The sequence below is a fragment of the Giraffa tippelskirchi genome, chromosome 7, assembly GCF_054371585.1.
Source record: "Giraffa tippelskirchi isolate mGirTip1 chromosome 7, T2T-mGirTip1v1.2.pri, whole genome shotgun sequence".
In the NCBI taxonomy this organism is placed as follows: Eukaryota; Metazoa; Chordata; class Mammalia; order Artiodactyla; family Giraffidae; genus Giraffa; species Giraffa tippelskirchi.
The window spans coordinates 52,923,649-52,944,126 of record NC_137281.1 but is presented as its reverse complement, the minus strand read 5'-3'; the positions used below and the strand labels follow the sequence as shown (position 1 = coordinate 52,944,126).

Genomic DNA, 20,478 nt, shown 5'->3' with positions numbered 1-20,478 from the left:
CATCAGAACAGTTTACTTCTCACAATTACAACTCTTCTCTCCCCATGCTAATCCCATCCACTTCCTCAGGTATGCACAGATTGATACCAATGTTCATCTGTGACATCTGATATTTTTATAACTGTCTAATAGGTCCCTGCAAAGCAATCGTAACTTTTACTTGGGGGTGAGCTGGGAGGGTAGAAGCAATAGGGAGCTCTCGCTAAAGATACAAAATTTATAGTTTTATTTTATTCACTGCTTCACCTTATTCTACCAAAACTGAGGTAAAATCTAACAAGTAGTCTATACTTAAAGCTCAACGTTCAGAAAACTAAGATCATGGCATCTGGTCCCATCACTCCATGGGAAATAGATGGGGAAACAGTGGAAACAGTGTCAGACTTTACTTTTTTGGGCTCCAGAATCACTGCTGATGGTGACTGCAGCCATGAAATTAAAAGACGCTTACTCCTTGGAAGGAAGGTTATGGCCAACCTATATAGCATGTTTAAAAGCAGAGACATTACTTTGCCAACAAAAGTCTGTCTAGTCAAGACTATGGTTTTTCCAGTGGTCATGTATGGATGTGAGAGTTGGACGGTGAAGAAAGCTGAGCGCCACAGAATTGATGCTTTTGAACTGTGGTGTTGGAGAAGACTCTTGAGAGTTTCTTGGACTGCAAGGAGATCCAATCAATCCATCCTAAAAGAGATCAATCCTGGGTGTTCATTGGAAGGTCTGATGTTGAAGCTGAAACTCCAATACTTTGGCCACCTCATGCGAAGGTTTGACTCATTGGAAAAGACCCTAATGCTGGGTAGGATTGGGGGCGGGAGGAGAAGGGGACGAGAGAGGATGAGATGGTTGGATGGCATCACCGACTCGATGAACATGGGTTTGGGTAGACTCCGGGAGTTGGTGATGGACAGAGAGGCCTGGCGTGCTGCAATTCATGGGGTCGCAGAGAGTCGGACACGACTGAGCGACTGAACTGAACCGAACTGAGTCTATGATAGATTTCAACCACCAGGTGGCACAATTTTAGAAGGAAAAAAAACTGAGCACAAGCAATATATGCACTCTAGTGAAGAAAAGAGAGGAAACATTCTAATAACACACTTCCGCAGATATATAATCACAAGAGGGAAACGCTATATTTTAATGCCACTAAGGCTTTCTTTATAGAGATTTTGCTATTGTGTGGCTTCACCAGAAAGAAATTCACACTACAGTTACAATTTCTAATGTCATTTTAAAACAAGGCCAGAAAAGGCTCTTGTTCAGAGCCTAAACAATCTGTTCTCCAGGAAAAAATTGCTCTCTAAAACATATATTTTTTAAAAGTCTAATTTCAGAAAGCTCTAGAATTAGTTAAATTAGTATCTCTCTACTTCAAACTGCACTGTATAGAGCAGAAGTAGCAGACATAGTAGGGGATGACCTTCCCCACCCACTTTTACTTATCACAGCTGCAAAATGACCAAATCTAAACAGAGGCTTCTGAGTAGGTGACAAGTGCTCCGAGTACAGACCAAGCCCCTACTGCTACTGAGAGCAACCTCACATCATTTCTTAAGGCATGGACCCAGTTGAAGCTTTCCCTGAACTAGGATTTATCACCACTTTCTTGGAGCTGAGCCCTCTGTCAAATCAAGTGAAGTTCAGAGCAAAAAAAAAAAAAAGATTAGTCCATAACCATCAAAGAACACACAGGTTAAGGGAGGAGATATTCTCCTAAATGCACATGCCATATGCCCAATAAATGTTTCCTGAATGCAATATTATCACAGATTTGAGCATTGATTCGGACCTTAACTTAGTTTTTCTTTTTTAAAAATGGTGGGAAATGAGGGTCGTTTTAAATCAACCAAACATGTGCAGCAGCCTGTATGAACAGGAAAGGAGACACAAGGAGTATCTTACAACAGAATTCCTTTGTCATTGCAAACTTCCTTCATGCATTTAAAGCAGTACTAGGATTTACTTAACTCTTCATAAACCACTTATTGTGAAACAAGCTCGGTCATCTTTAAAGCCGATAAAAGGGACCTGCCTGTCACTTTCCTTGAAAAGTCTACTGATGAGGATCTTACTGGATCCTCAGGACGGACTAGTGGAAAATTCCACTGCAGCTGAGAGGCGCCCTAACAGGCTCCCATAAGCAAACCCAGAACGCCTGGATCCCCAAAAGCAATAACAACCATACATCGTAGGAAGCGCTCGCCGTGTCAGACACGTAGTTAAGCGCTTCTCACAACCTAGGCTCTGGATTACACCCATTTCTCAGGCAAGGAAACCGAGGAGGGAGGAGCCTGCCCAAGGTCACCAGCTCGAGAGTTGTGGGGCAGAGAGCGAATGTCTACCCCGAACCCTGCTCTCAACTACCAGCGCATCCTCAGAGAATGCCAGAGGGCGGAGAGCTCAGGTCGATCTCTACAGCCCCGGGAAACCCAGCGCGGCGGTCCCGACCCCCGAGGCCGGCGGGAAGTCCCGGCAGGACGGGACACGGCGGGGCGCGACACTGAGAGGGACCTGAGGGGGGGCCGGTGGGTGTCCCGCGGCCTCCCCGCACAACGCGGCCAGGAAGAGAGCGCGCCTCCGAACGGCCCTGACCCCCGAGACTCACCCGACTCGCGGCCACACCCGGAGAGCGGAAGCGGTATTCACCAGCGAAGACTCTGCGCCTCCAAACGCGCGGCCTGGACGCCGGAGCCGGGCCAGCTCTGGGTGGCGAAGGCAAGGCGCCCTCCACTGCTGACCCCGCTCCGCCAGCCCCCGCCGTTCGCCGCCTCAGGCGCCTGCGCCGCCCTGCCTGGACGGGCCCATTTTCAGGCACTGTGAGGGGAGGGAGAGCGAGTCCGCCGAGGCGCCGCAGAGCCTAAACTTGAAGGGGAACCGACAAGCCAGATTTCGTGACGGGGATTAAAGCATTCAAAAAATATTCTCTGCTGAGAAGAGTGAGGCGAGGGGCCCGGGGCTCACTTCTGTCGCTCTCCTCACACGGTCCCCTGTGGCGAGGGTACAGTCCAGAGTTGGCGCCCCCCGGTGGGCGGGGCTCCAGGACAGCGGGAACTGCAATTGGTGGTTTTGAAGGTGCAGCGGGCGGGAACAGTTGATGAGGAGAGAGCCGGCAGGCGATGTGGGACGGTAAGAGAACTCCTGGCGGCGTGGGATCGGGCGGGATGTGGCGGGAGCCTAGAAGAAGCCACGTCCTACGACTCTGAGGCGACTCTCTTGTGACTGCCACGGGTCCCAAGGTGAGGGACTAGTCCTTGGTCTCGGGCCTGAGGCTGGGAACTTCAGTTGAGGCTGAGGCTAAGAGGGTGGAGACGCTGGGTCGTGACATCACAACCGACCTGGTGGGCGGGGCCTTACGTATGGCCTGCGTCACGCTGGCACCGCCCAGATCTGTCAAGGGCTAAACTCACTCAGCCTTCGGTTGCTGCTTCCCTCAGACTAGGGTGTTTTGATTTTGGGATAACCTTGGTGTCCGTCCTTTTTGGTCTCGTCTCGCATTACTGCTGCTCCTTGTGGCAGCTCTTCGGCGGTGTATATTTACAGGGACCTTTTTGGTCATGGCGTTCATTCAGTTGTATCTCGTGTACCTACTATATGCCAGACACTGCCACGCGCAGGGAAGTAGAAAGAAATTAGATAATCACAGGGAATCAGAAGAGTTTATTCAAGGGTTTTCAGTTTTATTGATGAGGTTGCATTCCCTCCATTCCCTCTTTCTACCAGAATTCTTTAGAATGACATTCCCAAACTTCAGCCAGAATTAAGACACTAATTGTAAAAATGCAGAAATCTCAAGCACTTCCCCTGCATTCCCCTCCCCTAGTTTAAATCGTTGGGACCAGGAGTCTGCGTTTTAACAACCACCCCCACCTCCAGTGTTTTTGATGGGGGACGTTGGCTTGATATTGTCACTGGATGTTGGACCCTAATCCTTCCCAGGTTGTTTATCTCCTCAGGCACGGCTTCTTAGAGAGAGTATCTAATACTTTGGGGCTTCCTATTCAACATGTATTTCCACTAAAACAGTTCTTGGGCTGAAACTGTTCTAGAGTCTAGGAAGGCAGGTGTGAATAAGACAAACATAGTTCCTGCCGTAGCGGAGCTTAATAATATAATATATAATCATATAATGTAATAAATCATATGCCATTCAACAAACGCTTAAATGGTAGAAGTAATTCATAGCCACGATCCTTTTAGGGGAATCTCTTCTGTTTGTCCTTGTACATCCCGTAGTCTTGGTGGAAGTGGGTGAGATTGACAGACTGACTTCTACTTCTTGTCATAAACACGGCCCTCCTCACCTCCTCCTCTGTGCCTTTTCACTCTCCTCTCTGACCTGTTTGGAGGTCTCCTTCTCCCCTTGATGGCCCCAAGGCTTTTGCACTTGCTATTCCATCTGCCTGGAGAGCTCCTCCAACAACCAGCCACATGGCTTACTCTTCCTCCCCCAATAATTGGCTCAAATGCCACCTTCTCTCAGGCCTGCTCTCCATTCTCCTCTTCCCCCACCCATTCCCAGCCTGCTCCATATTCAATGCTACTAGCTTCCTAACATTGCTCCCTTTTCTCCTCAGCGCTTACCCCTTTTAACATTTTTTGTGATTTTCCTGTTGCCTGTCTCTCCCAGCTAGGAAGGACACTTCCTACTGGCAGGAATTTTTGTCATTTTTGGTTAAAGCTCTATCTATCCTCTGTGCTTAAAAAAGTGCCTGGCACTCATGGGTGCTTAGTAATTTGATACATGAATAGGTAAATGAGTGAATGATTCACGTACTATTGCTATCAAAAGATCAAAATACTGTAGCCAAGAAAAGAGAGAGAACACTAATTTTTAAAAACCTTAAAACATGTTTAAATGTACACTTAAGATAAAATCCTCTTGTTGAAATACTCTCTGCAGAATGCCTGAAAAATCTGGGTGTTTGACCTACAGATCATAATTCTGGCTAAAATTATGATGCTGAAAATTCACTGAGTTGTACTTTTGTGTTTGCTTAATACTTTGTTGTGCTGTTTTTCTTTTTCTTTTTATTCAGGTGCCAAAGAGATGGATGAAACTCTTGCTGAGTTTTTCAGGAGGACCATCTTGAAAATCCCAATGACTGAAATGATGACAATCCTAAAAACCTGGAATTTTTTGTCTGAAAATCAACTGCAGACTGTAAACTTTCGACAGAGAAAGGAATCTATTGTTCAGGACTTGGTTCTGCTTTGTGAGGTAACAGAGTTCAAAATGATTAACCTTGAATATCATGCTACCCTTAGGTTTTTCTCTTTCTTTCCTTTCCTTAGTCCAAAAGAGATTTAAGTAGCTCTAGGCTGTGACGTGAGGACGGCTCTGTCCCACTATAGTGGAAAAGGTGCTAATTTTTAATTGCATTTTTCAACTTACATAGAATGCTTACAAATTAGTGAGGAAAAAAAAAAGTGATTATCAAGGGAGAAGAAACAGACAATATAAGTTAAAATAATGAGCAGTATTCTTTTTTTAAATTATCAGATTGTCAAAGATGAAAAGATAATACTCAAATATGTTCATCAAGTTATGCAGAGACACTCTCTTTCACATGTATTTATTTACTTATTTGCTTTTTATTTTAAAGTGATTTCAGGCTTTCAGAAAAGTTGCAAGTATAGTACAAAGAATTTTACTATACCCTTATATACCCAGTATACCCTTCCCTCATTCATTTTTAAATAAATATACTTTATGACCCAGCAATTCCACTTCTGGATATTTACACATATAGAAAACATAAAAAATAAGTAGGTATATATGATATTATAATTGATAAACATTTATATATCTAGTTATATATAAATGGTTACATATAAATAAAGATGTTAACTAGCATTATTTACACAAAAAAAATTGGAACTAACTATACTTAGGAGATTAGGTAAATAATGATATATCCACTTAACAAAATATTCTTCGATCGTTAAAAAGAATAAACTAGATCTTTATGTATAACATTAAAAGAAACTATATACTATGAGAACATACAAATGTGTACGTATAGAGTAGTAGTTCTCAGCTGAGATGGCTTTGCTCCCAGAAGACATGATATCTGGAGATGTTTCTGTCTGTCAAAACTAGGAGTGGCCGCTGCTGACTTCCAGGGAATAGAGGCCAGGAATGTGCCTTTACATTCTAGGACAGCTTCCACAAGACAGATGTATCTGACTCAAAATGTCACTCAATGTCACCCTGGTTGAGAACGCTGGTATAGAGGAGGTCTGGAAGGATACCATTGATTGAAAAGACCAAACAGACAGTTAAAAGTGATCAATGAAGAGTAGATCATGGGAGAAGAGTTGTGAGAGCCCATACTGGGACATGAATCAGAAGGCATATTTGTTACTTAACAGAAGAGCATAGGTGGGAGACACGTCAGTACAGTATTGAGAGGGCCTTCAGTTTGTCCTAAGCAACCCTAAGATGTGCTGTAGATGGAGTGGAACCAAACCTAGCACCATAATTACAAAAATATTATTATATTCTCTTTCAGGAGAATCGTGCAAGTCTCAATGACGCAGCCCTTTTAGACATCATTTGTAAGTCTTGATGATTTGTATTTAAACTTAACCAGTCCAGTTTCATCAGAGAGGCAGTTTTGTATGTGATAGCTCAGATTTTAGAGTCAAGCTGACCTGGTTTCATATTTCAGCTCTGTCACTTACCAGTCTTGTGTCCTTTGCCAAGTCATGTCACCTTTCTCTAAGCTTCAGACTTCCTAAATCAAATGGACATAATAACAACCTGTATTTCACAGGATTGTTGTGAGGGTTAAGTAAGATGAGACTTGAAAAGTTCTTAGCACAGTAATTGATATATAGTGAGCACATAGTCTCTTGAGAAACCTGTATGCAGGTCAGGAAGCAACAGTTAGAACTGGACATGGAACAACAGACTGGTTCCCAATAGGAAAAGGAGTACATCAAGGCTGTATATTGTCACCCTGCTTATTTAACTTATATGCACAGTACATCATGAGAAACGCTGGGCTGGAGGAAGCACAAGCTGGAATCAAGATTGCTAGGAGAAATATCAATAACCTCAGATATGCAGATGACACCACCCTTATGGCAGAAAGTGAAGAAGAGCTAAAGAGCCTCTTGATGAAAGTGAAAGAGGAGAGTGAAAAAGTTGGCTTAAAGCTCAACATTCAGAAAACTAAGATCATAGCATCTGGTCCCATCACTTCATGGCAAATAGATGGGGAAACAGTGGAAACAGTGGCAGATTTTACTTTTGGGGGCTCCAAAATCACCGCTGATGGTGATTGCAGCCATGAAATTAAAAGATGCTTGCTCCTTGGAGGGAAAGTTATGACCAACCTAGATAGCATATCTAAAAGCAGAGACATTACTTTGCCAACAAAGGTCCGCCTAGTCAAGGCTATGGTTTTTCCAGTAGTCATCTATGAATGTGAGAGTTGGATGGTGAAGAAAGCTGAGCGCCGAAGAATTGATGCTTTTGAACTGTATGTTGGAGAAGACTCTTGAGAGTTCCTTGGACTGCAAGAAAATCCAACCAGTCCTTCCTAAAGGAGATCAGTCCTGAGTGTTCATTGGAAGGACTGATGTTGAAGCTGAAACTCCAATACTTTGGCCACCTCACACGAAGAGTTGACTCATTGGAAAAGACCCTAATGCTGGGAAGGATTGGGGGCAGGAGGAGAAGGGGAAGACAGGATGAGATGGTTGGATGGCATCACCGACTCGATGGACATGGGTTTGGGTAAACTCCGGGAGTTGGTGATGGACAGGGAGGCCTGGCGTGCTGCGGTTCATGGGGTCGCAAAGAGTTGGACATGACTGAGCAACTGAACTGAACTGAACTGAAGCACATAGTAAATATTTGCTAGGCTTTGTCTTATTGCTAACAGAATTTGAAAATTTATTTCTGAGGATTTGTTATAATCACAGTGCTGCTTGTAAGGATAACACTGACTGGACTTGCATGTGGTGTGGTCAAGGGGGTCCTGAGTCAGAGAGGCATGCATGGCTCTAGGGTCTGCATGTGCCACTAGAACGAAAGTGGACCCCTGACTAAGACAGTGGACACGAGAAGTGGACCAAGCTTGTCACAAAGATCATGCGTTAGTCTCAGATGTGTACTATTTGAGGAAATGTCTGCATTTGTACTTAATTCTTTGCCATTTATCATGAACTTCTGCATGGTGTTTAAAAGAATCATTATCAACAAAAAATGATTCATCTCCATTATTATTATAACAACCTTATTCAGAGGTCATTTAGCAGACCATCTGGACTCTGAAACACAGAACCAAGAAAGAAAATACCAGCAAGAAATAAAACCCTTTGGATGCTGACTTTAAGGGAAGACATCACATTGTACCTGATTACAGCTGTTTTAGACAAAACTAGATAATCAAGATTTCTCAGGCCATCGCCATAAACAGACTGGGATAGGGAGAGAACACCAAGGCACCAAAAAAGGAAAAAAAGATACACAGGGCAAGAAAAATAATAGTTCAAAGGTACAGCAGGTTGGTGCCCTTGAGTATTGGAGCCCACAGTCCCTCTTTTTGGGGTACAGAGCACCTTGGTCCTAGGTCCAAAGACATGGATGCAGATGGGGGTCAGCACAGGGACTGAGTAAAGCCAGGATGATGATGTGTTGGGACTGAGCTCAATAACTTACTGGATCCATTTTTAATCCAAGATACTCTTAAGTTTGTAACTCCTAAAGGGTGCTTTCTGTATCATACATTCATCCATTCATTCAGTCAGTCATCAAATACATGTATTTAATGCCAGCCCATACTCTTTCCTGGAAAATCCCATGGACAGAGGAGCCTGGTAGGCTGCAGTCCATGGGGTCGCGAAGAGTCGGACACGACTGAGTGACTTCCCTTTCACTTTTCACTTTCATGCATTGGAGAAGGAAATGGCAACCCACCCCAGTGTTCTTGCCTGGAGAATCCCAGGAATGGAGGAGCCTAGTAGGCTGCCGTCTATGGGGTCACAGAGTCGGACACGACTGAAGTGACTTAGCAGCAGCAGCAGCAGTGGCTAGACACTGGTAATAAGATGAACAAGACTAAGTCCAGTATCCCATGTGTACAAGCAAGTGTACAAATGAACATGTAAATATATGCTGTAATGTCAGGTAGTGATAAGTGCCATGAAGGAAGCTTGAGCAGGGTGGGATGTTGTCATTGTTGTTCAGTGGCTCAGTTGTGTCCGACTCTCTGTGACCCCATAGACTACAGCACGCCAGGCTTCCCTGTCCTCACCACCTCCCATAGCTTGCTCAAACTCATGCCCATAGAGTCAGTGATGCCATCCAACCATCACATCCTCTGTCATCCCCTTCTCCTCCCGCCTTCAATCTTTCCCAGCATCAGGGTCTTTTCTAATGAGTTGACTCTGTGCATCAGGTGGCCAAAGTATTGGAGCTTCAGCTTCAGCATCAGTCCTTCCAATGAATATTCAGGGTTGATTTCCTTTACAATTGACTGGTTTGATCTCTTGCAGTCCAAGGGACTCTCCAGAGTCTTCTCCAACACCACAATCGAAAGCATCAATTCTTCAGTGCTCAGCCTTCTTTATGGTCCAACCCTCACATCCGTACATGACCACTGGAAAAACCACAGTGGGATGGGGGTTCAATTTGGGTAGAGTGCTCAGGGAGGCCTTTCTGCATGGTGGCGTTTTAGTAGAGACCAGATGAGGTGCCCAAGGAGCTAGGAGAAGAGTGGTCCAGAATAAGCAAAGTCAATGGAAACACCAGTGCCGGGAACACATCATTGCTGGCTTGCTGGAGAGATGCAGCACTCTGTGGAGTAGACCTGTATGGACAGAATAAATGGTCTAGGAATAAAGGCTCAATCTCTACTATGTTGAGTAATTCATTATAATTTGTTTTATTGGAGTAAATTTAATCCACTGAAAACTTATATTTCAGAGAAAAATGTGCATAAGTTAATTTGTAAATTACTGTTATTTTCTCCACTTTCACATAATTAAAAATATGTACTTACAAGCCCGTTGCTTGAAAGTTCTCTGACATGCTCTTTCTTCCTCCCTCAGATACTCAGTTTCATCGGCACCAGAAAATTTGGGATGTTTTTCAGATGACTAAAGGACCAGGTAATGTTTCTCATTTTAAACCAAACACTTGTATTTGATATTTGGGCAATTTAAAAAGGAACAGCAGCGTGTTCCTCTTAAATCTCTTTTCTTTCCAAATGAAGTGATTATTACTCATGTATAGAAAAGTGAGAAATTGGTGATGCTGAGTCAGAGATACTGGCAGTGTCTGTGTGATTTGATCATTATTGTTCTTACCTTCAGGGTCTTTGCAAATGTATTGAAGACAGGGTACCTCTCTTGATTTTTCTTGATTTTTCTTTTCACTTTGACAGGTGACGACATTGACCTTTTTGATATGGAACAATTCAAAAGTTCATTCAAGAAAATTCTTCAGAGAGCATTAAAAAATGTAAGAATAGAATTTATCTGAATTTCCATGAGATTCAATTTCATGGTATCCGTGCACTTAAAATTTGTCACTACCCTGTTTTTTTAATTTGCAAGAACTTCAGTTAGTAATATTCCATACTATCCTACTTGATATCAAAGACAAACTGTGCTCGTTGTAAAAATTTTCTGCTCCCCTTACCTTTCAATTCAGGGGTTCTGCTTCTTCCTCAAGATCAGCACTGCCTGGTAGGACTCTGCATTGATGGAAATGTTCTAGATCAGAGATGTCCAGGACACAGCCAAGTAGCTACATGTGGCTGCCAAGAACCTGAAGTGTGAGAATCTAAAAATGTTCATCTTATTTAACAATCATGAATTTTACTTACATAGCCCTGGGTGGTGGCTCATGGCTACAGTTTGGTCATTGCAGCTCGAGAGCCAAGCACCACTTCACATCTTGTCATAGGCTGAGGTGATAGCTTTTTCACAGCCTCCCCTGCTTCATTTCCTTTCTACCTGACTCTGCCTTAGTCCTCCTTGCATAGAGGAAGACTAACAAATGCCCCCAAATTCTGTCCTATCCACCTCACTATGCCCATCCTCTGGCACATTGGCATTCCCTTTTGGAGCATATTTTGATTCTCAAACTCCTTGACTTGTCTCTCCATCCCCTTCAGTCCAGTTCAGTCGCTCAGTCATGTCCAGCTCTTTGCGACCCCATGGACTTCAGCACACCAGGCTTCCCTATCCTTCACCAACTTCTGGAGCTTGCTCAAACTCGTCCATCGAGTTGGTGATGTCATCCAACCATCTCATCCTCTGTCGTCCCCTTCTCCTGCCTTCAATCTTTCCCGGCATCAGGGTCTTTTCCAATGAGTCCTTTGCATCAGGTGGCCAAAGTATTGGAGCTTCAGCTTCAGCATCAGTCCTTCCAATGAATATTCAGGGTTGATTTCCTTTAGGATTGACTGGTTTGATCTCCTTGCAGTCCAAGGGACTCTCCAGAGACTCTCCAACACCACAGTTCAAAAGCATCAAGTCTTCGGCACTCAAATTTCTGTATGGTCCAGCTATCATTATCCATACATGACTACTGGAAAAACCATAGCTTTGACTAGACGGACCTTTGTCAGCAAAGTAATATCTCTGCTTTTCAATATGCTGTCTAGGTCATAGCTTTTCTTCCAAGGAGCAAGCGTCTTTTAATTTCATGGCTGCAGTCACCATCTGCAGTGATTTTGGAGCCCAAGAAAATAAAGTCTGTCACTGTTTCCATTGTTTCCCAATCTATTTGCCATGAAGTGATGGAGCTGGATGCCATGATCTTAGTTTTCCAAATGTTGAGTTTTAAGCTTTTTCACTGTCCTCTTTCACCTTCATCAAGAGGCTCTTCAGTTCCTCTTTGCCTTTTGCCGTAAGGGTGATGTCACCTCCATCCCCTTACCTCATCCTTTAGTCTGGAACTGGTCCTCCTTTCTACTTATCCACTTGTCACCGAACATGTTCCCTCATCTCCTTTCTTACAACGACCCTTCTATGTGCTGTGCATTCATCTCCTACATCCTCATCCAGTTTTTCTGCTCTATTTTTCTCTGTTCTCTTCTGCATCCTGACTCCTTTCTCTCTTCTGCTTCCTACTCTACTGCTTATAAACATGCTTAATTCTCAGAGAAAATACATCCTTTCCCCAGGCTTATCCTCAAGCCCTGTTTTTTCTGCCACAAGACTCTTGGAGGGAAATATTTCTTCTTGTTCCTGCTGTGCCCCCTACGTGGAAGGAATCCCACTGACCCCTCCCCATTGCTCCCTTCGCTTGTCTCCAGCAGGAGCACGAGCTTAGCCTGAGTGAGCAGCTGCCTGCAGAGAGCACCTACTCTGGTCTACTCCAGGGGCCGGCTCTGCCCTAACAGGGAGACCACTCACAGTGGTCCTGCCAGTGACCTGTAGGCAACTCTTCCTGCTTCTGGTTTTGGTATCGGGGGGGGGGCCACTTGCCTGGAGCAAACTCCCCATTCCATTAATCACTAGTTTTTTAAAACATTTTCATAACCCTTAAGACAAGTCAATCCTACCCCTACCCCCAATTATTTTTCTTTGTCAGAAATGTCCTAACCATTCCTCCAGATGAACCTTAGAATCATTTTATCAGGTTTACAAAACAAAACAAAATGTTCAGCCTTTTGAGTGAGGACATATTTAATTTATAAATTAATTCAAAGAAAACTGTGAACCAAAAGAAGATGTCTCTTTTTTATTATTATTATTTAAAATTTGTGAATAAGTTGTTATTTTGGATTATATTATTTGAAAACTCTTGTTACCATGAAATTGTGAACTCTGCAGAGGTTATAGGAGAGTCCCATCTGGACTGTTGAGTATGTTGCATGCACCTGCTTTTTTTTTTTCTTAAACAAAGAGCCTCATAGGCACAGAATCCCTGGCCAGCTCTCCAGAAATGTTGTAGATATACGGTCTGGACCCTTCTGGAAGCAGCCTTCTCATGAAGCTCAAACTGACTGGCTGACTCCTCTTGCAAAACTGCAGCCAGCACACCCACCCTACTTGACCCAAAACAAGAAAGCTAGAGAGCGTCTCTCTCTCTCTCTCGGGTCCAGTTCAGAGTTTATATGCATCTTCCTTCCCTGCGCCTTCTCCTCACTTGACCGTCTTTCCTGTCCCTCTTTCAGACAGCAGGGATTTCTGTTCTCTGAACCCCAGGCCACCACCCCTACCATGCAAGGAGAAAAAGCATCTGAAACACTCACATTTCCTCCTACTTTGATGCCCTTGTATTTCAGTTGTTAGATCTCTTCTTATCTCTACCATGGTCCGAAAGTTTCTGCCTCATCAACGAATTTCAGGCACACTAGTGGGGGCTGGTGGAGAAGGAAATGGCAACCCACCCCAGTGTTCTTGCCTGGAGAGCCCCACGGAGCCTGGCGTGCTACAGTCCATGGGGTCGCAGAGAGTCAGACACGACTGAGCGACTGAACAGTAGCAACAGCATGGGGCTGGGGGGACAAAGGAGCTTTTTTACTGGTCACATCTGTTCTTGAAAGGCCAGCCGGAGAGTGACATGCTGTGTGCGCTGAAGGTATAGATGAGGATAAACAGGTAAAGGCCTTGGGTCTTCTCTGTCTGCCCCATCCCTCTACTCCGGGCTGACCAACACGTCCTCGTCCCTTTCCTCAGCCGAGGTCTCCTGGCTTATCTTTACCTTCCTCTGCATAACTTAACTAGTGGCTGGTTGACCCAACTTTCCCAAAGGCTGATGATGGCAACGTCATGCCAAGTAGTATCTCCCAGTGCCCAGGAGTGAAGAGTGACTCACCAGCTGCTCTAGGACAGGTGTCTTAACCTTTCTGTGGCAGTGACGCTTTGGCTGTTAGTGAAGCTTATGGACTACTTCTCAGAAGTGTGTTTTTAAATGCTGTAAAATAAAATCTACAGAATCACAGGGGAAGCAAATGATACTAAAAATACAGTTACTATAAAGGCATTAAGATGGCAAATTGTGATATAGTAATGCATGTGCTTCTTTATTAACATAATAAATAATCTCATAATGGGTCTAAAAACAACTAGCTTCAAAGTGCTAATAAGTGTAAATGATATTCTTGAGGCCCATGCAACAATTGTAACGTGATAAAAATACTTGAGATTTCTGTGGACAATAAAATAACATCCTAAAATTCTACTCTCTTGATGCCTACTTTCACAATTGAAGGAGATGCTAAATTTCACTTACAAATAAGGGATTGAACCCGGGTGTCCTACATTGCGGGCAGATTCTTTACTGTCTAAGTCATCAGGGAGGCCCACAAGTAAAGACGAAATTTCCCCCCCACCAAGTCCATAGATGCCCTGAATTATAACCAATGACTTCAAGTTAAGAACTCCTGCCCAGAACCACGGGGGAGAGAAGCTGGTATGAGAGGGCACAGGAAGCGTAACTGGGGAGTGATGCGGGGAGTGTGTGTGTGTGTGTGTGCGTGTGTGTGAGAGAAAGGATTAACTGCACATCTTATCAGATAAAACTTCAAAATAGAAAGTTCTTGGGAAAACTTACAAAGAAGAGACAAACTAAAAACTATGTTTCAGTTGTAAAAAGGTAGCCCATTTTCTGTCCCTTTCTACTATTTTTTCAGGACAAAGCCCAAGAAATTATTGAAAACTTGTGATGTCATACACCAATTGTGGGATTTAAATTTTTTTTTTCCTACCAAAAGACTTTGCAAGGCACGAATGTATCTTTACAAAGCAACCACTAAACACTTTTCTAGAGATTTCCCAAATCACTGTAATGAGAAATAGGAGAAAAACTGCCAGATTTCGGCCAGTGATATCCTTCACCCCTAAAAACGTCAGTTGTTGGTGCCACATGAGATGTTAATTAGGGAACTTATGTCTTTTTTTTTTTTAATAAGGTGACAGTCAGCTTCAGAGACGCTGAGGAGAACTCATTATGGATTCGAATTGCCTGGGGAACACAGTATAAAAAGCCAAACCAGTACAAACCTGCTTACGTGGTATACTATTCCCAAACTCCATATGCCTTCACTTCGTCCTCCCAACTGAAGAGCAATCTACCCCTTCTGGGTCAGGTATGGAACCAACTACTATAAGCGATAGTATTGTGGTTGTTCAGTTGCTAAAGTTGTGTCCGACTCTTTGCAACCCCATGGACTGCAGCACGCAAGGCTCCCCTGTCCTCCACTATCTCCTGGAGTTTGCTCAAGTGCATGTCCATTGAGTCGGTGATACTATCTACCCATCTCATCCTCTGCTGCCCTCTTCTTTTGCCTTCAATCTTTCCCAGCATCAGGGTCTTTTCCAATGAGTCAGCTCTTGTATTATCCTTATTTCAGGGCCATGTAGGTTTAAACTTCTCAATATAATTTGATGTAAAATACCACCCATAATTCTTCTTCCATAAGGAGCAGGAAGTACTATTATTCTGCAAGTGAGAGCACAACATAAGCACTGGTTTAGAACTCTTCATTACTGTCTCAAAATCGAGAAGTAATGCACAATCGAGGTAAAAATCCAACCAACAAAGTCTCTAAACCATCTTTTAAGACTTCATACCCCTGTTCCCCAATCCCACTCACCCAAAGAACTGCTTTTAACAGTTGTGCTGGTTCCTTTCTGAAGATGTTTTATTACAGAAACCAGAGTGGTACATAGGGTCTATAATTTGCGTTTTCTATTTGCATTTTTGTATGGTAGTGTCATTGTAGTATTAACAACTAGTCATCAAAAATGGTAACATTTGAGTATTCATCCTTTATTCTTAACTCTCACCTTAATTTATCATAATTCCTAACTTTAAACAGGATCACTCTGGGGCTTCCCTGGCAGTCCAGTGGTTAAGACTCCATACTTCCACTGCAGGGAGCATGGGTTCAATCCCTGGTTGGGGAACGAATATCCTGCCTGCTGTGTAGTTTGACCAAAAAAAAAATTTTTTTTAATTAAAAAAAAAATAGGATCTCTTTTCTAAAAATGGCACAAAAGACCTTACCTTTCTGAGGATCTTAATGCCACTAGCCATGGATTTTGTTTTTCAAGCTGAGTAACAGACCATGAGATTTAATTGTTCTGGATTTCTTTTCACTTTTAAGTAGAAATTATTCACTGATTACAACTCCCACATTTTTTCTGAACAAGTATTATAAATACAGGGATAGACACAGTAATGCTATTAATAATAATCTTGCTAATTTTCACTTCAAGGCACTGACAGTTGCTACCAAACACCATCAGATTGTGAAAATGGACCTCAGAAGCCGGTATCTGGACTCTCTTAAGGCTATTGTTTTTAAACAGTATAATCAGGTGAGCCCATCAGTGACTCTATTTAAAGCTGAGTCTCCATTTTCTCTTTCATGTGTAATTTAGAAGTTGAGCAGGTGGGAAAGTCTACCTCCAACAACAGGAGATCACATCAGATGTCCCTGAAGTGGAGAAAGTTTTCAGCAAACATGATAGGAAATAAGATAATTCCTCACTTTCATCTTTTCATAATTGTATTGTGTTTATACTGCCCATTGGTCATTGGAGTGTATGTTATAGGCCCCCTATTTCCTAATCAGCTATTCCAATCAGAATTTATTTTCTCTTCAGAGTAACTTAACATTATCTTTTGAAGCTGATTATATTATTCTGTTATGCAAGAGAGAAGCAGAATTTTTTGTCCCACTAGTCAAGCAAGTGATACAGGAATTAAAAGTAAAAGAGGAAGCATTGGTTTATGAATTCCCACAGTTTGTTTATTTGTCAAAATTATTTGAGTGTATTGACAGAAAACAACAAAATTCTGTAAAGCAATTATCCGTCAATAAAAAAATAAATTAAAAAAAAGGTTTTATTAACACCTTTCAGCTATTTACTTTTCACTTGGCAAACATGAAATACTGAATTTTACTGAGGGCAAATTAATGGTAATTTGTTCAACTGAGCTTCAATAAAATGAGCTCTGCATTTGAATGTTAAAAAAAAAAAAAATTATTTGAGTGTGGAACTTCCCTAGCAGTTCAGTGGTTAAGACTTCACTTCCAAAGCAGTGGGCATGGGTTCAACCCCTGGTCAGGAAACTAAGATCCCACATGCCATGCTGCGTGAGTCAAAAAAATAAAAAAATGTTCCTGGTCAAATATCAAGGCATATTATACTGGGCCAATTTGGTACAAAGGGTATAACCATAATTCCTCATAACTTCATGAGGCGTGTCTAGTGAACTAGGAGTAAACCAAAAAAAAAAAACCTATTAAGAAAAAAAATTATTTGAATGTATTATTTTCCCTTTAATGATAATGGATCTGGCCTTGCTCCAAGGCTCAGGGTTGTTGTTGTTTTTTCCCTCGTTTGCATGGCATCTGTGTGGTCATATGTTCAGACTCCTATAGAATTGTTAAGACTGTATATCTTTGAGCCCCTAGGTATGTTCTACTTATGTATTTTCATCTGTTCTAAGTAGAAAGAAGTGATGGCTTTCTGCAAGCTACTCTTTAACGAAAACAAGCTTAACATTAAGAAGTTGTATACATATACATTCCCATATGTAAAATAGATAGCCAGTGGGAATTTGCTGTTATGATGCAGGTAGCTCCACACCCAGTGCTCTGTGTCAACCTGGAGAGGTGGGATGGGTGGGAGGTGGGAGGGAGGTTCAGGAGGGAAGGGACATATGTATACCCATGGCTGATTCATGCTGATGTATGGCAGAAACCAACACAATATTGTAAAGCAATTGCTGCTAAGTTGCTTCAGTTGTGTCTGACTCTGTGCGATCCCATAGATGGCAGCCCACCAGGCTCCGCCATCCCTAGGATTCTCCAGGCAAGAATACTGGAGTGGGTTGCCATCTCCTTCTCCAGTGCATGAAAGGGAAAAGTGAAAGTGAAGTCGCTCAGTCGTGTCCGACTCTTAGCGACCCCATGGACTATAGCCTACCAGGCTCCTCTGTCCATGGGATTTTCCAGGCAAGAGTACTGGAGTGGGGTTATCCTCCAATTAAAAATAATTTTTAAAAAAAGTTAGATAATGATTTTCCCCCATAGTACCTTCCCTCTTACCTACCAGCCTCCTACCAAATTGCTATTAATATCAACAGTTCTGCTATGATCAGTTGCATTTCTAGAAAAACTCATTAAACACTTGATTATAAAAACAATGCCTTCAGTGGGGGAAAGTGAGGAAGGAGTCTGGGAGATTTAGACTTACAGCAGCAAAGTTATTTTTCTGTAAGGAATGCCAGTGACGTTTTTTTTCACAGTTATAAAGACATAAATATAAAGCTGCAGCATCACATTGTAAAGGCTGCCTTTGATTTCTCTAGCTTTTGGCTCAGCAGCTATAGTTCTTCCAGATACACTTCTATGTTAACAAGGTACAGAGTTCCTCAAACAAATCAGCCTTGTTGCTGGCCCCGGCAGTCTCTGTCAATATGGCTCTAGGAGGAATGCTCAACTCAGTCTGCATGGGGCCTCAAATATCTGTGCTGGGAAAAAACGAAAGATAAGATTTGCCATACTTTTCTGCACTAAAACCAATTAATATCTATACTTTGAGGTGATAAAATTAGGAAAGCATTCACTTTTTTCTGTTTTCTTTTTCCTAGAGCTTTGAAACTCACAACTCTACTACATCTCTACAAGAAAGAAGCCTTGGGCTAGATATAAACAGTATGTGTATTTTAAGATAAAAACTGAAATTTGGAAGGACATTCCTTTTCAGATTTCTCTCACCCAGTAAAACATTTCTGTACCAGGATTGTGATTCAAAAGTATCTCCTATTTTCAGAAAACTGAAAAGTAAATTTCTGCTGAAGTGGGGAAGCTAAGCTAATATAGGTCTCCTTTAGAATTTGCTAGAATGGCATCTAATCATAATCACAACCAAAACAAAAAATTAAATAATTTAACTGAGCATTTCTTCTGTGCCAGGCACTATACTAAGGTGTTTATATATGTCATTTCCTTAATCTTCACAGCAGTCTCATGAACAAGCTCTTTTCATCAGAAAAGGGGTAGAAAACTGGGTTTCAGAGAGGTTTAGTAACTTGCTGAGCAGAATCACATTACTAGGAATCAGCAAAGCCAGAAGAAAAAACCGAATCTGAGCCTGGGGCCCAGGATCTTAATGCATTGGGTAAATTGCTTCCCAAGTACTTTATTGCACTTCGCGGGTATTTCGCTTTTTACAAATTGAAGTTTTGTGGTCACCCTGTATTGAGCAAATCTGTGGGCACCATTTTTCCAGTAGCACTGGCTCAGGTCGTGTCTCTGTCACAGTTTCTCACAATGTTTCAGACTTTTTCATTTTTGTTACGGTGATCAGTGATCTTTGATGTTACTATTGTAAAAGATTACAACTTGCTGAAGGCTCAGATGATGGTCAGCATTTTTTAGCAATAAAGTACTTTCTAATTAAGCCATGTATATTGTCCTTTTAGACATAATACTGTTGCACACGTAATAGACCATAGTACAATATAAACATAACTTTCATATGCACTGGGAAACCAAAAAACTCATGTGAGTCACTTCATTGCAGTGGTACAGAACTGCACCCACTTATTTCTGTGGTGTGCCTGTAATCAGAATTGTGACCATATCACCATTCATAGTTGACACGAGTCCATCCATAGAAAACCCAAGAGAATAGAATATGAAACTACTAATGTGGATCAGAAAATTCAAAAAAAGTGGTGGGGTATAATATACTATAAAAATGGAAATGTTTCTCTTTCTTGGCAGTGACTTAGTAAAATGAAATGGTACAGCCATTATGAAGTAAACCATGACTTTCCAATGGCATAGGAACTGCTATTGATTTCATGTTAAGTAAAGAAAGCAGAGTACAAAATTGTGTATATTTTATAAACCCAGGCTTAAAACTACGTATCTTCTTATTCACTAAACAAAAGAGTTAGACAAATGTATTAACATGTTAACAGTATTTATCTTTGTGTGGTAGGATTATGGGTGATTTTTATCTTCTTATCAGCCTATATTTCTAAATTTCTACTTTGTAAGAAATTATTACAATCAAGTGAAAAAGCAGTAAATGTTACTTCAAAATTATATGAGCAAGTTGAAAGATTAGGAATGAAAGGATGATACTTTGTGGATGAAATACATTCCTAACAGCTGGTTTCTCTTGAAATCTTCCCATCTATAGTGGATTCAAGGATCATTCATGAAAACAAAGTAGAAAAAGAGAGAGTGCAGAGAGTGACTCAAGACATTTTTGGCGACTATCCTCAACCAAGACTAGAATTTGCACAATATAAGGTAGGATATTGCTATACACTAACTTGAGAAACCTGTATGCAGGTCAGGAAGCAACAGTTAGAACTGGACATGGAACAACAGACTGGTTCCAAATAGGTAAAGGAGTACGTCAAGGCTGTATATTGTCACCCTGCTTATTCAACTTATATGCAGAGTACATCATGAGAAACGCTGGGCTGGAAGAAACACAAGCTGGAATCAAGATTGCCGGGAGAAATATCAA

At 42.1% G+C, this 20,478-nt stretch overlaps 2 protein-coding genes and 1 long non-coding RNA gene across 7 annotated transcripts in view; 1 reads left to right on the top strand and 2 right to left on the bottom strand.

The window, feature by feature from the left end:
• The window catches only part of CMC2 (C-X9-C motif containing 2), a 15,670-nt gene extending 12,371 nt beyond the window's left edge, over window positions 1-3,299 (bottom strand). The window contains exon 1 of one of the 3 annotated variants that reach the window (XM_081513581.1): window positions 2,609-3,299. The gene's annotated coding sequence lies outside the window, so the exon portion shown is untranslated. Of the gene's footprint in view, window positions 1-2,514; window positions 2,573-2,608 lie in introns of those variants that run through there. The other 2 variants (XM_081513580.1, XM_081513582.1) reach the window with 2 other exon arrangements.
• Window positions 2,629-20,478, top strand: part of CENPN (centromere protein N) — a 21,883-nt gene continuing 4,033 nt past the window's right edge. The window contains exons 1-9 of one of the 3 annotated variants that reach the window (XM_081513577.1): window positions 2,629-2,718; window positions 5,040-5,221; window positions 6,516-6,561; window positions 10,066-10,125; window positions 10,401-10,477; window positions 14,886-15,062; window positions 16,195-16,296; window positions 18,581-18,644; window positions 20,143-20,255. In XM_081513577.1, the coding sequence (XP_081369703.1) occupies window positions 5,051-5,221; window positions 6,516-6,561; window positions 10,066-10,125; window positions 10,401-10,477; window positions 14,886-15,062; window positions 16,195-16,296; window positions 18,581-18,644; window positions 20,143-20,255 (810 nt within the window). In that variant the 5' untranslated portion in view covers window positions 2,629-2,718; window positions 5,040-5,050. Of the gene's footprint in view, window positions 2,719-3,096; window positions 3,240-5,039; window positions 5,222-6,515; window positions 6,562-10,065; window positions 10,126-10,400; window positions 10,478-14,885; window positions 15,063-16,194; window positions 16,297-18,580; window positions 18,645-20,142; window positions 20,256-20,478 lie in introns of those variants that run through there. The other 2 variants (XM_081513575.1, XM_081513576.1) reach the window with 2 other exon arrangements.
• The window catches only part of LOC145514789 (uncharacterized), a 10,009-nt gene continuing 6,239 nt past the window's right edge, over window positions 16,709-20,478 (bottom strand). The window contains exon 4 of the long non-coding RNA XR_014060461.1: window positions 16,709-18,460. This is a non-coding gene — a long non-coding RNA (uncharacterized LOC145514789). The remainder of the gene's footprint in view (window positions 18,461-20,478) is intronic.